At 34.7% G+C, this 21,545-nt stretch overlaps 1 protein-coding gene across 2 annotated transcripts in view; it reads right to left on the reverse strand.

Moving 5' to 3' along the window:
* Positions 1-21,545, reverse strand: part of Mhcl (Myosin heavy chain-like) — a 192,967-nt gene that overhangs the window by 160,557 nt on the left and 10,865 nt on the right. For both annotated transcript variants that reach the window (XM_085199135.1, XM_085199125.1), the window contains exons 2-4: positions 6,310-6,484; positions 500-1,723; positions 205-342 (exon numbers count right to left, since the gene is read on the reverse strand). In XM_085199135.1, the coding sequence (XP_085055261.1) occupies positions 205-342; positions 500-1,723; positions 6,310-6,474 (1,527 nt within the window). In that variant the 5' untranslated portion in view covers positions 6,475-6,484. The remainder of the gene's footprint in view (positions 1-204; positions 343-499; positions 1,724-6,309; positions 6,485-21,545) is intronic.

The following is a 21,545-nucleotide window of genomic DNA, read 5'->3' on the forward strand; positions in this document are numbered from 1 at the left end:
ATTAATACGATATGAAGATAAGAATTATTGTGAAATACCTCAGTCTGATCAAGAAATGTATAATTTACATTTTGCTTAAATAAAGAATTATGCGTACACTTTAATAAACTTCTAGACTGCTTCTAGATGTTTCTAAACGTTCTTCCTATCTAAAGGACAAAAACAATATATTTTTATAGATCCAAATTAATAACAGTCACTTACCTGAGTACTTGTAAATCGTCTGCTACCAGATCGACTCAAGGTTCCTCCTCTCACGTTGCTATCGGACAGTTCCACTTCAGCTCCTCCGTCGGCGGCGCGACGTCGAGACAGTTCACACAATTCCGCTATTGGTTGCACCTAAGGAAGTTTATATTCATTTTATTTAAAAGAAAATTAAATTTAATGTATGTTGCTTTAAAAGAACACCATAATATAAATTTGCAAGAACATTCAAAGATTTCGGTACTAAAATAATCTATATTTAATAATTTATATAGTAATAGCGTGAACTAACCTTAACAGTAACAGAATCTTGACTACTCTTAATCAGATCTATTACTTCCTCTCTGCTCTTCCCTTCAACATTGACACCATTTACTTCTATAAGCCTGTCTCCAGGTAGCAATCCTGTTTCACTCGCGCCAGGGTACGAGCCAGGCTCAGCTAATATCACGGCTTTGTGGGTTAATTTGCTTAGAACGACATTAGTACCACTGTATTTGTTATCACCATTCACTAAACCATTTTCCTCATATCCAGATAGATCTTTCATATCGCCAATGAATACTCTCTCTTGGATCATTGCTCGTCGGAGACTAAAGCCGAAATCATTTCTAGGTGCCTTCTGTCGCTGAATAATAAGCACCCTCGGTTTCGGCAGTAGTAAAGGACTTAAAGAAGGTAATGGTAAATAGATGTCATCAAAAGTGCTGGTCCTAGACCATCTATGGAAGCCTTGAGATTCGCCAACTGGAGACGTAGAAAATGGAGGAGTAGCGAAAGACGAATTTGTAGTCGTATCGGTGAGAGAATCGGCACTAGGCGACGTCGAAGTAACGCCGAGGTAGCTGTTGCCATTAGTTTTAGGAGTATCATCATTATCCTGAGTTTTAATCGTTGAATTTGTGTTATTTTTATAGTTTTTGTATTGATTTTCAACTGGACTATGAATTACTTTTTTGGTGAAATTTTGAAGATGTTGCATATCATCACTAGACGAAGTGCTTTTTGAAGGTGGAATACCGTAAGATATAACTTCATTTTGTTGAGTATTTCGAGCGAGCACGTTTGGATCTTGGCCGTTTATGTAATCTACGGTATCAGAACTTTGTATATTATTGCTTTCTTGGGAGTTGGAGCTAGTATTACTTAAACGAGTGCCCTTTAAAATTCCTCGTTTAGGAGGTCGCGGTGGTATCGGAGGTAGATTTGGTGCTTGCCGTGGGCTACTATTTATATTATTTGGATTATTCAACGAATTGAGAGACGTTTCTGAGCTATCAGATTGTAAAATTCCATCCTTTTTATTCCAGCTATGGGTTGGATAGCCAGGAGACAAATGGTTATTTTCGTCACTAAGATTGGAATTTGATCCCGAGGTAGAAATATGTGGGTAGTTGGAGTAATTAGAATCCTGTTCCAGATGAGCGAAAAGAGATGCTGTATAATCTGCGGTAATACCGGACGGTAGCTTTTCTTTTTCTTTACGCCTTCCTCTTAGTTTTAATGATCGTCGTACCTGCAGAAAATAAAAAATATTTAGTAACAGAAGTACAAAGAATAAATAATTATAATAGATTTTTTGACATACATATTTCGTCTTATTAAAAAAACTATGAAAACGTATAACGATACACAGTACAAGTAAATAGTATTTTTTTAAAAAGGGACAAACTGAACAATGCCCAGACTAGCAGAGTATCCGTCGCTAATGAAAGTGTTGCCATAAAATAAATTACAAACCGGTTCACATTTTTATCCTTTTGACATTGTAATTGTACTTCTCTGTTATTTATGACTGTAGATTGCGATTAATATTAATATATTTTGGCATAAATAAAAGTAATTTAAATATGATATAAAAATAAGAATAAAATAATTAATATGCAATGAGAATTTTTATTTTATTTAAAAGTTGATATATTAGCATCCTTTACCAGAGCACTTAAAGCAAGACCGATCACTCTGAAGCCTTTTGGTTCCACTTTCGATACTGGTTCCATCACTTTCTACCACAATGCAGCTATAAAGTAGCCAAGTACAAACTCATAGCAACTACAACTAGAAACTGACTTCCATTGAATATTGAATAGAATCAACAATCCGATTTAACCCTGTCCCTAATTTGTTTACACTAGGGTAAATGACCAAACAATATAATAAGATATAGATACTTCTAGGTACTTAAAATATAAGAAATTAAATAAGGTTCACGATGTATCCCGCATACAGCAAGGAAGGCAGATGGTACCTAGTGTTCAGACACTCCTTTCCCCACTTCCCCAATTTTTCGAGGCATTGTGTGTTGAGTGGCTAAACTCAACGCCATGCTTTTGCTTTAGTGTCAGAGCGAAGAAATGAAAATATTGATAAATAATAACACATAACCTCGAATAGGGATCGAGCCCACGACCGTCGCGTTACACTCCCTTGTGTCCCTGCGCCACGACGGTCTCCATCGAATAATATAAGAAAATAGACAATAACAAAAAGACTTGGAAATAATTTATTAAAATATTCAATATTAACTATTATTATATTAGAAAACTTGAAAGACCGTGTCCTTCCGGTGACTTTTCACCCGACCGACCCAAATGTCAAAGTGCCCGCCTCACATCCGGTGAAACCGTACACTGTTTCAATGAATTAGAATAATTAAAACACCGGAAGTGACGATCCCACATCAAAAATAAACACGCTTTTGCACGGTACGGCGCATGTTGAAGCATAAAAACTCTTTATTATGAAATAGGTTAAAGACCTCATCCTAACCCCCCCCCCCCCTCTCCCACAAAGTAGGCAGAAAGGAAATGTTATATTTACCTAGTCTCGTGCTCGTCGAGAATATGCAAAAGCAATGGTTGCGAGTTTAACTAGAGATAGGCTTTTCTAACGTGTCAATATTTAAATAATAATAATTATTAATTTAATAAATTAAATGAAATCAGCTTCACGCTGTATCCCGCACATAGTAAGGTGTTAAGACAATAAGTTCCTCATTTTTTGCCGAAGCCATTATTTATTATTTACAAATAAATATTTTATTTCTTCAAGTGGGTATAGAATCCACAGCCAGTCGCGTTTACAGTCACACTTTGTGCCCCTGCACCACGACTGACCTAGTATAATATAACTAGCGGACGCGCGCAGCTTCGCTTGCTTATATAGGGTTGAATTCTAATAAACCACGAAACATATGTACAATGAAATATTTTTAAGAGTCTAATTTTAAATTTTATAAAAATCGGTACCGATTTAAATTTTTTTCCATACAAACTTTCAACCCCTATTTCACCCCTTTAGGGTTAAAATTTTTTAAAATCCCTTAGTGGATGTCCAGATTATGAAAGTAAACATCTGTCCAAATTCCACATTTCTACGCACAGCGGTTACGGCTGTGCGTGCGTCTTACCTCAGTCAGTGAGGACCAGTCCTTTTATATTATAAAATATAATAATAGTATAATAAATCTAATATAACATTCGCTGCAAAATAAAAATCTTTATAATATTATCGATTAAAGTGTTTACGTTTTTTATCGATCACCAATAAAGGTTACAAGTCAATTGGATATTAAGAGATAGCGTTTACTCATATCTTTGTACAGCCGAGCCTATATATATAAAGATATGAGTAAACTATGCAAGTATACTAAGAAAGACTCCAGACTTTTAAATAAATCAATTTTAAGCAAAAGAAATTTTGTATTAAATGAAATATTCTAAAAATTAAAAAAAAATTAGATATATTTATTCAAAATTTACTCATGTTACAACAGGCAAAAATGAAAATTGTAGTTAGCATCTATATTTTCTTTATGTACCTATTTATTAATATACCTAATATGTGAAACAGGAATGAACCAAACAGTGTGAAGTGTTATACAAATAATAATTCATTCCCCCAAGTGGAGATCGAACCCAAAACCATCGCGTTATAGTTAGACGCCAGTGCGGTTGTGGTACGCCGGCCTCATATATTACGCATCATTTGAATGTCAGATGATGATATTTACTGAAGAGGCTGACCTATTACAACAACTTACGAGTCTCTACAAAATTAAATAAATTTTATTGTAATTAAATACATAGAATATAATCAAATAGAAATCAAACATTAGTCTCCCAAATAACATTATAAAGAAGAACCCGTATATAGGATAACGTTTAAAGAATAGCTACAGAAGAAAAATCTTAAAGAATAGAACATTTCTAGACCACCTCGGTAAGCACAATTCCTTTCAACTTTCCGTGTTCTTAATCTTTTATACGAGTTACTACGGTTGCCTACATTTTAAATTGTGATATTCTTGTATCTACAATGTTTACAATGCAGTAATGGAAGAAAATCTAGATCTAGATTAAAAAGAGGTTAATAAAGACTTTTAGTGTAGTGAAATGCTCAAATATTCCTTATATTCTCTATCCTTATCCTACCTATCTAGGCATATTCTATTCTGTACTACTTCTTTTATAGTTATTTCAGTTAATCATTTTATTTAAGTGGACATTAATGTTTTCTGGAAAAATCTCTTGACTCTAACTTGTATAAGATAATTTAACAGATATGTAATAACAAACTCAGAACTCAGAAAGGAAAATAAGGGAACATTATACCTTCTTCGGATGAGAAGCCACTTTTTTTCAGCTTCACGCTAAATTTCCCATTTAGAATGGTAGGCAGAGGAAACCTAGTGTTAAGACACTCCGTTCCCAACTTTCCGTCAAATATTCGAGGCATTGCGTCTTGAGTGGCAGAGCTAAACGCCGCGCTTTTGCGTAACTTTTGTATATGATAGAAAACATTAAAAACACTGTCAAGGTAAGACAATGAATAAGCTCAAAGATAGCCCAGCTGCGGTGACACAGACTTATGTAGATAAGGGGAAGTGATTATTCGACGCTTACAACATGTTTGACGAGCAGAGATAAACGACTGTCTGTTCAACTAACTATACGTCTATGGAAACATGTCTGTATGACACAGTAAAGCTCAGGAACTAGCAAAAGTTAAAATAACATGTTCGCAATATAATGGAATTTAAATAAATAAATGTGATTATAACGCGACGGTTGTGAGTTCGATTCAAATTTGGAGAAATTAGTTATTTATTCATATTTTCATTTCTTCGCTCTGGCAGAGTTCGGCGTTAAGTTCGCCAATCAACACACGATTAGTGGATAGTGGGGAACGGAGTGTCTTAGCATTAGGTTCTCTCTGTCTTCTGTGCTAAGTGCGGGATACAGCGTGAAGCTGATATCATTTTAAAATGAAATACATTGATCCTATCTAATATTCTTGCTAGAATACCTTGAACTGCTTAAAATATTATTAAATAATATAAATGTCCAGTTATAATTTTAAGCGTAAAAAATGGTAGAACACCTTGAAAAATCATTAGAAAACTAGTTTGTTCATAACCATTTGCTATTTCTTAGATAACTGTAAAGTTCGCAAAATGTAGTCGACACCTGTCGACTTACGCGTAAGTAAACATTCATTTATTTCTATATAAGCTGGTATTTTATTAAAGTAAAGTTGAAATACTATTTTTGGTTTTTCTGTAACAGAGGGAACCAACAAGGGAACCTAATATTAAGACACTCGGTTTCCCGTTTTCCTCCGAATTCTGGAGGCAGTGAGTAGTGGAAATCAAAGCGAGAGCGAAGAAAGTGGATGTGATGGTGAATTCAATATTTCATTACCTAGAGTGGAAATCGAACTCGTCACCTATCGTTGTGCCCCTTTGGCAAGAATGGCCTCATTTATTAGTTCACTAGATTTGCGGATTCTTTCGACCGATGAAATAAAGGAAAGTATTTTGTAAGGTTTCCGCATTGTTAATCCGTACTACTGTACCATATAGTAAGAAAGGGCTTCATTGTCGACAAAGTCAATGGCGAATTAGATGTACATTATAATGTACTTTACATGTATGTTTAGCATTTCAAATTGATATATTAAATATTTCATTCTCCTCTAGTGGGAATCGAACCTACAACCTATCGCATTTACAGTCACACTTTGTACCCTTGCACCACTACTGATCTGAACTCTTTAATTATGATATTAAGGAATAAAAATTCCATGGTATCATTTACAAACCTCCTCAAGCCTCAAAGGTTCTTCAAGTCCCGTTAAACGCTCCCGTTTCTCTCGTTCTTTTCTCTCTTTCTTCTCTTTTTTTCTCCGTTCCTTCTCTGCATCCCTCTCTTCGTAACCACCGGAGTCACCCGTGAGGACAGTTGATTTTTTCATAAAATTAAACATGGCGATGGAACTGAAACAAAAATATATAAATTGAATTTAACTGCGTGGATTGGAGTGGAAAAACACGTTTGTAAAATTAGACATAAATTATTATTATTTATGCTACAAACAACAGGATAGGCAGAGGGAACGTAATGTTAAGACACTCCACCCTCTACTTTCCGCCGAAGTGTTGAGAATGGCTTTGCCTCGAAACCAGAACGAAGAAATGAAAATATAAATTGAAATATTTCTCAATTATTATTCCCTCGAGTGGAGATCGAACTCACAACCGTCGCGTTACAGTCACATCCTGCACCCCTACTGGCCTCCACGACACAAATATTTACCTGAACACCATATTTGTACTGAGTAAATAGTAACCTACTCTTCAAACTGAGTCACGTCAAAGTCACGTCAAATCTTACTAGATGTACAATCTAAAACGGGACAAGCACGACGAAGGCCAAAATAGCAATAGTTTAAAAACCTGTCCCAGAAAAGTTCAAGGTGATCGTCTATTTAGAACATGGTAAATAATGAATAATATTGTTTGCATATTATGCAGTAGATTAAGTAAATGCAACGCATGTTAGATATATGTGTAGAGTTATTTTTTAATTTTTTTTTAAAGTGGTATTCCACACTTAGGAAAAAAAATATTTATTTAGAAAAATGAAGAATCAATGGAAAATTGAAAAACTTAAAAAATATTAAGAGAAACTTGCCAAAATGTAATAGTGAATACAATTCGTTTATAAAATCGTTTCTAAAATTATCGAACAAATGCACAAACAAATATTTTAAAAAGTATAGTTTTTGGTTCTTTTACGTTATTAAATATAACCAATAACATTTTTTCTTATATATATATATATATATTTCACGTACAGACAGACACCGATCCATTATGGTTTTATTATACATATAGATTTATGCACTTTGCAAGATTGGCAGAGAGACCTATATGTTGTTCATATAGATAATAGATTTCAGTGTAAATATGCATAACCCACTCTTTTATCTTATTTACCTAGACCAGAGAAGCATTTGCAATATAAATTGGAAAAAAGATACTTTAGCGCATGGGCAAAAAGTGTGACTGTCAACGCGACAGGTCGTGGATTCGATTCCCACTCGAGAAAATGATATATTTAATAATAATAATAATAATACTCTTTATTGTACACCCATAAGGAAAATAACAATAAAAATAGACAACAACAACAAAAAAAAAAAAAAAAAAACGGAAATGTACAAGAGGCGACCTTATCGCTAAACAGCGATCTCTTCCAGGCAACCTTAAGGCATAGGATAAAAAAAAGGGAGGAAAAGGGTTGAGGTGTAAACAATAATTATAATAAATTTATAAAGCAAACAGCATACATATATTAAATATAAACAATTATAAATACCTAATTAAACGTACACATTACACATATACACTTACATACATAAATATATACATACATACATACATACATACATACATACAAATATACATACATACAAACAAATACAAATAAACATACATACATACCTATATACGTTTTCATATTTTATAAGTATAGGTGGCAATACAAAAAGGCAGTTTAGAGGGCATGGTAGTGTAGTTTTAGGAGTCGCTTAAATGTTTTTAAAGATTTTGCCCGTCTGATATTCAGAGGTAAGGCATTCCAAAGTCGGGAGGATGTGACAGTAAAAGAATTGCTGAGGAAGGAAGAGGAGTGTGAAGGAATTCTTAGAATTAAATTTTGGTCAGAGCGAAGATGTCGGGAATGAGAGTGCCCCAAAAACTCGAAACGCTCTTTAAGATATGGTGGTGTTAGTGGATCAAATAGTACACAGTAAAGAAGACGGAGAATATGAGTATTCCTGCGAAGACGGATTGGGAGCCACTTGAGCTTTTTGCGGAAGTCAGAGACATGGTCGTACTTTTTCAATCCAAAAATAAACCGAATAGCAAGATTTTGTAATCGCTCAAGTTTGTTTAACTGCTCCTCTTTCAAATCAAGATAACAAGAGTCAGCATAATCAAGAATTGGTAAAAGTAGAGACTGTGCTAACACAATTTTTGTCGGAATAGGAAGGAAATTACGTAGCCTGAAAAGATATCCTACTGATGCAAACATCTTTCTGCTCACCTCACTCACCTGAGGATTCCAGGACATATTGTGATCGATGATGATGCCAAGATTTTTAACTGATTTACTATACGGTATAATTTGGCCATTTAAAATTATATCAGGTAAGGCGGGTATGCTAATTTTAGATATGAGCTTTGGACTACCAACAACAATGGCTTGAGACTTGCTAGGATTCAATTGCACTCCAAAGCACCTACTCCATGCGGATATTTTCGTTAAATTATTGTTTATCGTATTGATAGCCGCTGGTAGCTCAGAAGTTTTAGACTTACAATAAATTTGGAGATCATCTGCGTATAGGTGGTAGAGAGAAGTGATATGTTGGGAAATATTATTAATAAAAAGTGAAAACAGCAGAGGAGACAACACGCCACCCTGCGGGACGCCAGCATTGACTGAGGACCAGTCCGAATAAGAATCACAAATTCGTATACGTTGACGGCGTCCATGCAGGTAATTATGAAACCAGTCGATTACATTAGGAGATATGTTAAGAGAACCTAAAGTGGCAAGCATTATGTCAAAATCTACGGTGCCAAAAGCATTACTAAAATCCAGCAACACTAATACCGTGACCTCTTGACTATCCATACCCATTCGGATATCATCGGTTATTTTGACAAGTGCTGTTATCGTGCTATGACCAGGACGGAAACCGGATTGCAAAGGATTTAGAAGGTTATTTTTAGAAAGGAAATATGTGAGTTGGCTTTGCACCATGCGTTCTAGGACTTTGGATAAGAAAGGAAGTATGGAAATTGGACGGTAATCGTTATCACAAGTGGGATTGTTCTTTTTAGGTAAGGGAATGATTTGTGCTTCCTTCCATGCTGAAGGAAAATCACAGGAATCAATGGAAAAATTAAGCATGGAAGTTAGGATGGGACAGATGATATCAAGTATGGGGATGATCATTTTACGGCTGACGCAGTCAGCACCAACAGCATCGGAGCTAATAGCCATAATATTTTTCTTAACATCACTTTCCGTAAATCGACTAAAGAAAAAATTTGGAATATTAGGAGAGGCGAAAGCGGCGATTTGATTAAGTGTATTCTGTTTGGTAGCATCATTAATGTTACTCGAAGAAGAGAAATGCTTATTTAGCTTGTTTAGATTTATATTCTGAGGATTAAGGTTTTGACGTGCTTTACCTACTCCTATGGATTCAAGAAATTTCCATACTCTAGAAGAATCATCTTCTTCAAGTATAGATTTATGGATATGGCGTCGTTGATGGTCTCTACACACTCTATTGCAATGATTCCGAGCTTTGTTGTATTTAAGTTTATTTTTGTCACTAGGCTTTAAAATATAACGTACTTTTGCCATATTTTTCTTTCTTTGCAGCATTTTTATATCCTCAGTTAGCCAGGGAGCAGGAAGATGTCTCACCCGAATAGGACGCAATGGAGCGTGACGATCATAAAGTTGCAATATTAAGGAGTTGAAGGCAGCAACTTGCTCGTTAATTGTTGCATAATTTGAAATTTCGTGCCAGTTTGTTGCAGCTGCGTCTTCCCGCAGTTGATTCCAGTCTATTCCACCAAAATTGCGTCGCAGAAGAATTCTTGATTTAGCTTTTGGGGGTTTAATTTTATATGATAAATAAATAAGGTCATGATAAGAAAAGGCCAGAGCAGGGTATTGACCGTGTTTTTCAACGTGATCAACAGAAGAGACAAGAGCTAAGTCCAGAAGTGAGGGTAAACAATTTGGAAAGTTATGCGTTGCAGTGAGAGGAAGAACATGCAAATTAGCACCAGTAACCAAGGACCTCAGGCGAGAGGCACGATGGTCATCTTTTAACAGACATGTGTTAAAATCACCCATTAAAATTGTATGAGGGTATAAAGGCTTCAGTCGCTCCAACAGGGTTTCAAAAGATGAAAAGTAGTCGATCGTAAGGTTCGGACTGTAATAAACTCCCAGTAAGACCCTTGTATGTGAAAGAACTACTTCAATAAACAGGTGTTCGGGGCCACCATCTGTTTGGTACTGCGATTGGTCCACTATACTAAAAGCAATATGCGAACGTAGATATATAGCAACACCACCCCCAGAGCGGCCAATACGATCATTACGAATCAGATGAAACCCTGGAAGCGAGTAAGAAGTCGATGGCAGACATGGCTTTAGCCAAGTTTCTGACACCAATATTGCATGAATATTTTTACTATCGAAGGAAGCAAGAAGATCTGAATAATGTGCAGGAACACTTTGCGCGTTGATATGAATAACATTGAAATTTTTCAGAGTGTCTGAGAAGTTGACGTCAATGATTTCGCCTAATGTGGGAATACTGAGAGAACTGTCTGTACTACTTGCCCCATTAGAAAAGGAAGAGAAGGACAGGAATGAATCATAGTCATCATTACTATTTGCCATAATGAATAAATACTATTTATGTTTTATAAATAAATATATAAATATAAAATAAATATGTGTAGAAATAAATAAATAATAATAATAATAAATTAAATAAATTAAATTACTTAAATAAGTTAGTACCCGCCAGTTGCAAGGAGAGATTATACATATGTACACTGAAGAGAAATACAAAAAGAAAAACCAAATTAATTAATTAATGTATAAAATCTGGCTTAAAACTACAAATAATAATAATAATAATAGATAATAATATAAGGACAAGCAAAGCAAAACATCAAAAGAAAAAAAAATGAATATATACATATAGAAGCATAGCAATAAAAGTGAATATTACAATGATTCTGTCAAACCAAAAAAGAGAAAAAAAAAAAATCTGTTAGTTACTTATTTACATAGGAATAATAATGATAAAATTACAGAATATATGCAAAACAACAAAAAAAAGAAATTACACAGTCATTAATATAAATAAGTAACTGCTTGATTAAATGAAGCAAAAATTTTAATCACATCACAATTATAATATGTGTAGTAATATGAAAAATTAAAAAAAAAATAAAATAAAATAATAATAATAATAAAATAGTAAAAAAAAAAAAAAAAAGTAAACAAAAACATGTGAAATGTTTAACACATGACTAAATACAGAGACTGATCTAATAAAATAAATAAAAGTGATGTAATAAAACAATTCAAAAGGCTAACCACCTAACTAATGCAATGAAAGCTATACAAAAAAAAATATGTGTAAACGCTTCAGTAAGTGTTGGAGAACATAATAGGATTATTTTTGACAGTTCATAAAGTAAAACAAAATAAAGATAATATTCACAAAAACAAAGCATAAAAAAAAACAGATATACAATTAGAAACATATTGATTGTACAGAGATAAAAAAAAAAAAATGCATAATACAAAATATATATATATCTAATGAAGTTGTTTTTATTTATAAAAAGTTAATCAGAAGAAGAATTTATAAATATTAACAAGTTACTTTTTAGTTATCCGCTTGCACCTCTGAATAACTACCTTATCATTGTTTACGGAGTTCTTAGGAGCAGCTACAGTCTCATGCACCACCGGCGGTGACTTAGTTGGAGCAACGGGCACACCCTGAAGATCTGACATACACTGCACTCGGTAACGCAAGCCGTTTGGAGCAATTATGTTAATGGAGCCGTCCCGTGTCCAGCACTTCCCCACACCAAAACGCTGCCTAGCGGCCATGAATACATCATGACGGGTTTTTGTCAAAAATTCAGACAATGTAACACCCGAACCTTTTAGTTTCGATTTGGAAACCCATATATTGTGACGCACCTGAGGAGTTGTAAACTTTACGACGATTGGCCGCGGCTTCTCTTCATGCAAACGACCAAGTCGATAAACCGAAGTGATACATGAGTTCGAAAAATTTGTAAGGCCAAGGTCATCGGTCACAATACTTGTTACCAGTGCACCAATATCTTCCGACTTGTTCTCACGTACACCATGAAAGAGCAGGATTTTACGTCTTCTAGACATCTCCATTCGGTCGACTTCCAGTGTCAGCAGTTCGACTTGTTTTTGCAACGAACTTAGTGCAACGTGAATAAAATTTTTAAATAATTTAAAATCAGTAGCTAATGTTGTCACTGTAGTCGACGGTGATGTTTTGTTCAAGTCTTCTTGAAATTCATTCATCCTGGTGTTGAACATGTCCGCCATAGCAGTGATGGACTCCTTGATAGTATCCATGGTTGAATATATTGTTAAATATATTATTAATTGTAGGAATTCAATAAAGGAAAACACTAGCGGTAGGTACTTAATATCACAAGCACATATGTATCTTTAAAACACTAATAAATAAAATTAAATATCAAATAAAATAAAGAGCGTTTCAAAACAGCTGTTCACTTATTGACGCCTACCCTCGACGCCTACATTTCATCGCTCTGGTGACGAAGCAAAGCGCGGCGTTTAGTTCCCCCACTCAACACATAATGCCTCCAGAATTCGGCGGAAAATGGTGAAAAGGGTCGCCACATACCACAGGTTTTCCTATCCTGCTGCGTACGGGCTATATCGTAAAACTGATTTCATTATAAATTAAAAAAAATACAGATAATAAGAATTTCAACCCGCAACCATCGCGCACTATCATTCGCGTCATATATATATGGCAACCTTGGCAACAAAAAACCATAACTCACAATATTTTATTTTACTTTAAACAAAGGTTGCCCGGTCTCGGACAAAACCACGCTAAAATTGATTGAGTGCTCATTGTATATGCCCCTGTAATACAATTTTTGTTGACCGCCTCATAGCAGGCAGTTTTCAACGCCTTCGGCAGATATTATATGTTTTAGTTTAGTATAACATGGAAAGTTTAAATAGATATTTTACTAAAGTTTCGTAACTATTTTTTCCAGCTTCATGCTGTGTCCCGCATATAGCAGGGTAGACAGAAGGAACCTAGTGTTTCGAGGCTTTGCATATTGAGTGGCGGTCTAGGTACCAAAGCGAAAAAATGAAAATATTCATAAATAATAATCCGTTCCCTCGAGTTGGGATCGAACCTACTACCGTCACGTTGCAGCCACAGCACACACAGCTCATAAATTAAATTAATACACATTAGGTATTATATATATATTACCGTTCACAACTATTTACAGCTACATAAAAAGGAAAATAAAAGGATACAAATAAAAGGGGGAAAGAATGTGACTCAAATTTTAGTACAACAAGCCAGTCGTGACGGATCAACTGTATAATGGAGTCTAGGAAAATATTTAGGTCGTCTAATTGGATATCAGCCTGTAGTTTTGGCCCATTCTCCCCCCCCCCCCCGGCCCCCCTTCCCCGCAAAGCACTACCCCCGGCGCAAGGGCACTAGCGTGTGATTGTAAACGCTATAGGTTGTGGGTTCAATTCCCATTCGAGGAAAATGAAATATTAATTAATTTCCTGATATATAAAACATTCTTCACAAGTCAACAAATATCACAAATACAAAACAAAAACCGTTACTAGGTATCAATACTAAATTCGATCCAAACTAACTGTCCCCACATTCTATAGTGCAATGTGCTTTGAATTAAGTGAACACAAGCTGAATGTAAATGACTGAACACATTGTATTACAATAAGCATACGTCACTCCTTATACTACAATGGCATCTGCAAGGAGTTGGATGCGCGCAGCGAGCCTACGGTATAAGTGGTAAGGTACCTAGAATGAAAGCTTTTAGTGACAGCCGTCAAATTGCTCGAAAAGTAGCTTGCTTGCCAACACCAGAGCGAAAAACTGAAATTAAGTACAAAATGCGTTAAAAGTCAAGGGTGTGACTGTAACGCGACAACCGTCGCGTTACAGTCAGGTTCGATCCCCACTCAAGAAAGTGAAATATTTATTTACGTTTAGGTTTCCATTTCTTCGCTCTGGTGTCGAGGCAAAGCGCGGCGTTGAGTTCTGCCACTCAACACGCAATGCCTCCAGAATTCGGCAAAAAGTGGGGAACGGAGTGCGGGATAAAGCGTGAAGCTGATTAGGTAATATATGCAAATTAATATATTCAATCAATAATAACTATTGAGAATGTAAATTATAAATATGTTTCTGGTCACCTTCATATCAATTAATTGTTGTGAGTTTATCTTATGTACATTTCGAGATGTTTGTTTTGTATACAAATAAATGAACAAGACTAAAATATTTTTAAAAGTAAATGTAATATTTTTAAATTGTAACCCTTTACACATTTAATAATGTCAAAATATTATTTCACTTTATATAATTAAATAATTTAATATTGATATAATAAATATGAAATATTTTAATTTCTTCACTTTGGCTTTTTATATTCAGAACGCAATACCTCCAGAATTCGACGGAAAGTGGGAAACGAGGAGTCTCAACACTAAGCTCTCAGGTACCTCAAACTCCCCTGATGGTTACTTTTTAAGTCCCTGTATACTCGTATATAAATAAAAATTCAATGGAAATATTCTTATTATCATCTAAGATTTTTACGCGAGGAATGTTCGATTCGAAAGCCATTCTCCTTAGTTTTGTCGTACAAGTGCACACATTCTGGCGATGAATGGCTCGACGAGCTATGGTTTCCTGATATTGGCAAGTGTTCAAGACTCCATATATTGTTCTTTGTAGAAACTATAAAAGTACAGTACAGTATACGTAAAGGTATAATATGAATTTTAAACGACATTCAAATGTGGTAGTTCAAATTTAATGATGTAAGTTTAATAATAATTATGGGTTTGATTTCTCCTCGAGGAAAAATATTTAATAAATTAATTTCTTCACTCTGGTGTCAACACGCTATGCCTCAATATTTTTAAAAAAGTTTACTTATATTTAATTTTAAGGCCAGAAGAGTTTTATTTTACGCTGAGTAAAATGTAGTGATCGATCACTTCTAATATATTATTATATTTGTCTGCCTTTCAACCTGTCCGGAACTAATGTTTGCAGTGCAATCTATCATACTAACAATTTGACAGTATTCATTTCTGCAATGTAAGGTGAGCAACCACACCACGCCTGATTTAGTACAGTTCGTTGTAAATGATAAAACACATAAGAATAGGTTACTGGAGCTTTTAAGTATAGATATTTTTTCAACTTCACGCTGTATCCCGCAAGTAGGATGGTAGATAGGGGGAGCCAAGGTGTTAAGACACTCATCACATATTGCGTGTTGAGTGACAGAACTAAACTCCGCACTTCGCCTCGACATCAAGGCGAAGCGAAATAAAAATATAAAAATAAATATTTCAATTCCTCGAACGGGAATCGAACACACAACCTGTCCAACCTCCACTGACCTCAAGTATACATAGAAAGAACTTTTAGAAGAACTGAATAAGCATTCTATAAAGTACATAGGTACATGTTATACTCGTATGATAATCAGAAATAATACGGTCAGTGGACATCGACCTGGATGATGCACGTTCCAGACTCGACGACGCCGCACGCATTTGATGAAGCGATACAAGACCTTGCATCTAATGGTTCTAACATAAATATGACAATATGTAAGTACATGTAATATAACCCGTTTAATATATTGAGGCCAGTCGTGCATAGCTCTGGTGCATAGTGTCACTGTGTGGGTTCGATTCCCGCTGCATCAAATGAAATGTTTAATATTTTCATTTTCTTTGCTCTAGTGTCGAGGCAAAAGCGCGGCGTTGTGTTCCGGCACTCAACACAAAATGCCTCCAAATTTTGGTGGAAAGTGGGAAACGGAATGTCCTAACATTAGGTTTCATCTGCAAACCCTGTCGTGAGGAATACAGTGACGTTAAAAGATGTAATATTTTTTTTAATATATAAAGTATCATTTATAATAACTTTGCTTGTAGGTACATATTATTTACAAATTACAATTTCCTTTGTTGTTTTTATTGATTTATAAACTTTAATTACCTACAAACAAAGAATAATGGGCCAAATAAATATTAATATATATATAATAATAATATTTTATATCTCATCGTAAGTATATTTTGGTGTTCTTGCCATTGCAACGACTTGAATGAGAACCCAGCAATATTCGAAGAAGTTTAAGATAGACTTTAAGAAGATGCGGAGAGAACGCAGGGTTCAGTCATTCCGTTTTTCAATTAAAAAATAAAAAACCGGTCTAGTGCGAGTTTGACACGCCCACGGAGGGTTCCGTACCAATTTCAGGATTATAGATCAACGGGAAGTATTATATATTTGTAATATACGTAAATAGTCCACAGGGTAATCTATAGTTCTCTATTTTGAGGCGACTTTAATACAAAATACATTTAGACTATTCAAAATTACAAATTCGAAGTAATTGTTTTAATTTGCAAGATGTTAATATAATCTTTTTTTGTTCTTTTCATTTTAAAGTTTCTAAAATTCCACATTCCATTACAATGAAAAAGATAACTAATATGCAATAATCTTAAAACCTACATAAGAAATCTCTTTGTGATTCATTCGATGGGTATGGCATAAAATACTGGTAAAAATACAGGTTTTGCAGACCGGGAATGACCTGAACCTGCATGTAAAATACTTTAATATTGGGGTTGGATGACGTATCTTAGATCATAAGCTTTGGTTTCTTTAAAAAAGACCTTGGATGAGAGGCGCCGATTCAAATCCCGACGCTTTAATTTTTTATACGTTTTTTAAAATATATATTATATATGTCTTCCCTAAGCGATAATGATATTTCACATTTCATAGTTTTATAATATAGAGTTAAATAAAAAATATATCAAATATGTAGGTATAATAAAGTGACTCAGAAAATCGAACAACTGAGTAAATTACTCAATGCGTGACCTTGATCATGATTAATTATTACAAGCGATATAAACTACTTTCATGTTAACTATGGCTGACTTAACATAAAGAAATATTTATGTTTTCTTATTTGGTAAGGATTTTGTACTATATCTTAATAATAAATACAATTTCAATTTATAGCCATCCCAAAATTACGAATCTTTAGGTACCTACATATAATAAAACTGTAACTCATCGCTGTCTGTACATGCTTCCATGTTTTGTCTTAACCTACCAAAAATAATAATTTTTAAAAATTAAATCTGTTTGTCTGTGCGTTTGTTCACGCTAATCTGAGAACCGACTGAACCGAATAAAATGCTGTGTAACTGTTGTATTTTGTCAAACTTCCCTTAATATTTAGTAGTTTGCCTCATTTCAATGGTTCATAAATAAAAAAAAGACATGTCGATATAAAGAACTGCATGCGATAATATTGCTACCATTATTATACCTATATATGTATTAAATTAATTGAAACGTTAGCTACCAATGTATGGATATAGTAGATCACGAAAGTAATGCAGATTAATAAATTAATAATAATGTAGTTCAAACGGGCGAAGCCGCGAGCGGGTCGCTAGTATTTAAAAATGTAAACTTTTACTTACATATATTGTACAAAATGAATATTTTTACAACCAGTGCGGTTTGTTTCGTAGTCGTTGATACAAAAATCATGAGCAGTTACTTACACGTGAAACAAATTAAATATAATTTAATTACTTATACAGTAATACGCTGGCTTTAACTTTTAACAGCGTTGAATGTTAACGCGACTGGTTGTAGGTTCGATACCCATCCGAGGTAATATTCATATAAATGAATGAAAATATTCATTTAAATTTATATTTTCATTCTTTGCTCTGGTGCCCGAGGCAAAGCGCGGCGTTTAGTTCCACCACTCAACAAGCTATGCTTCCAAAATTTGGCGGAAATAGGGAATGGAGTGTCTTAGGGTTCCCTCTGCCTACCAAGCTGCGTGCGGGATTCAGCGTGAAGCTAATTTATTAATTTTTCTCATTTAACAGATTTTAAAACCTATTTGAAATTTTTTAAACCTATTTAAACCTTTATGATTTCAAATTATCAAATTTCAATAACAAAATCAAATTTCCATTAGCAAAAAACGCAAAGTTGAAAATATAAAATACTTTTCCGACATATTATTTAATACTAAAAAGAAAGTTGATTACTTTATTTAATGGAAATATATTATTTAAATTAAGGAATAAAATAGGAGACGAATATTCTAGATATTTTTCTTAGTGTTATCTAGAAAAGATTAACATCCTCAAGCAAAACACTCATTACGTATGGGGTATAAGAAGCATATTATAAAAGCAATGCCCTAGATTCACTTGGAAAAGATATAAAGATTCTATATTAGTTCTAGCTTACATCACGTGAAAGGTATTTCATAATAAAAGGTAAATGTATAAAATGTATTATTTATATCTAATCAATTACATATTAATAAATAATCATTACATGAAGTGAATAGAATAAACTTTCTGAGAATTCAGATAAATGTTTACCTTTTGTATAATATAGCCTTTGAAGTCAATTAAAATATTTTTTCTGCTTTACGCTATATCCTGCATTAGGCAGAGGGAGTCTTGTTTTAAGACACTCCGCTCTCCACTTTTCGCCAAATTCTGAAGACATTGTAAGTGTGTAAAGTGGCGGAACTCAAATATTACATTTCCTCGAGTGGGAATCGAACTGACAACCTGTCGCGTTTACAATTACAAAAATAAAATAAATATGACCATTTTAATCCAAAATATGAAAATTTCGGCTAAGGATTGAGTAATTTAAACAGTTGTTTAGGATATTCGATATGTTAAAGCGACTGTAAGGTACCGGTCGACGTACTTTAAATAATACCGTTCAGCCTTGCGGGAACCGCAGTAAATGAAGACGTGATCTGCGTGACCCTCAAATGAAATGGAAATTCTTATATATCCCAAGAACGCCTCGGCAAAAAAATATAGGTATTATTTATTTATCAGCTTCACGCTGTATCCCGCACGTAGCAGGGTAGGCAGAGGGAACCTAATGTTAAGTCAAAGTTTATGAAAATACAAAAAATGTTTTACTTGAAAATTTCACTACATTTAAGTTAACTTAACTTTTACGTGACCTTACCCCAGTATCTTTGATACTGTGTTTTCGAAGGTCAACCGAGGTCTCCCCTACCTCTCTTCCCACTCACTCTTCCATCATAAACCTTTTTTGTCATTCTTTCATCACTCATTCGTTCGACGTGCTCAAACCAACTTCACTACATTATGGCCGTCATAATATGCTTAATAATAGTAGTAAGCGAAAATTAAATTAAAACCTATTAAATGATGCAAATTAAGATTACACTTTGGCTCTACTATTAAAATATTACACGTAACTGTCTTATCGGGAAAATAACTATGATATAATAGCAATTTCATATCGTGTCAGTATTTTTCGCTTACGCTTTTCACTTTTTTTCATAAATCTTTCACATTCCACGTGGGAAAGCAAGAGAAATCAGTGACTCGTCACTCTCCTTATTTAGTATCATTTCCTATTCTGTTACCGATTAGCAGTTTTATACTTTATCCCGCACAGGATAGACGGAGAGAGGCTCCATTTTCTGCTTTCCTGAATCCTTCAGAAGCTTCATTTCCTCATTTCCTGCCGCTCTGACATCGAGACATTGCGTTGCATAGAAATGGTAATTTAAATCTACCAGAGCAGAGATTGAACCCGGTGTGGGTTCAATTTAAATTTAGAAGCAGTCCTGCTGTGCCACCAGCTCAAATATTATTTCATTATAACAAACACAACACTAACGACAGTCAGCCAATGTTTACGAAGCGAGCTCACATGGTATTGGCAACACAAAGGCTGTTATCATTGGTACAATACCACCAGCTCGCGTCCAGCGTGGTAATTAAGACGAGTTGTCTCACCGCACCGCATTCCTCGCTATAGTAGCGTATGACGCGTGCTCGTGTTTCAGGTCTTTAGTTCAAGTATATATACTTTTTACATAAATCAAGTTTGGGATCTTTTTTTTAATATGTGACCTAATAATAATAATATTTGTTGAGGATTATGTTGTGTAAATATTTTTTTTTTTTTAGCCTCACGCTGTATCCCGCACATAGCAGGTTAGCCAGATGGAACATAGAGAACTAGTGTTAAGATACTCCGTTCCCATTAAAATAAATCCGTTCTCTACTTTCCGCCGATGTTCAGTGGCGTAACTCAACGCTGCACCTTGCCGCGACTCAAGAGCGAAGAGATAAAAATATTAAATATTGCATTTCCTCGAATGGGAACCTAACCCCACAACCTGTCACGTTTACAATTATACGCTTCCCTGCGCTACGAAAGCTGCTGTACTAGAATCAAACAATTATGTTATAACATTCGTACAAAGATGCCTTTATAATTAAATATTATTGTTTTCATTAATATTTTAATATATTGAAATTTTGCTATTTCCAAAATACCGAGACCAGAGCACCCAAATTTCAGAGGCAGCTATGAAACAAAGGAATATCCGCACACAGCGTGCACTGTAAACACGCAACGCGAGTTCAACCACCTGGTTACGCAACCGAGAGCCGAGCTTCCAGCCACTATTGGCCTATAGAGCAACGAGAGCACCTCAATTACTTGTTACACACGCATATAAATAAACAGCTTCACGCTGTAACCCGCACAGAGCAGGGTAGGCAGAGGGAACCCTCTAAGCTATTGTTAAGGGACTCTATTCCTCATTTTCCGCCGAATTCTGGAAGCATTGCGTTTTGCATTGGCAGAACTAAACGCTGCGTTTTACCTCGACACCAGAGCGAAGAAATTACAAGATAAATTTGAAGAAATATTTCATTTCCTCGAGTGGGGATCGAACTCACAACCAGTGGTGTTCACAATCACCTCTGCGCCACGACTGGCCTCTACACACGCAAATAGCCTCATGTTAATAATGAAAGTATCATGTCGAAACAATAAAACTTTTGTTGCAGTTTTCGTTGTTGTCCTGCAAAACGATATGTCGTCATCTCCCATTTATCTCGCTATAACACTAACTTTTCTGGGTCATTTCAATTGGTGATATTTTAATGCGTTTTTTTTAATATGTATATATGGTCATGTAAATATTATTGTGAAAACAAATTCTAAAGAATTGATCAAACGATCTTGCCCATATTTGG

Source organism: Heliconius melpomene, chromosome 2 (assembly GCF_056956725.1).
Source record: "Heliconius melpomene rosina isolate 202511_hmr_F chromosome 2, ASM5695672v1, whole genome shotgun sequence".
NCBI lineage: Eukaryota > Metazoa > Arthropoda > Insecta > Lepidoptera > Nymphalidae > Heliconius > Heliconius melpomene.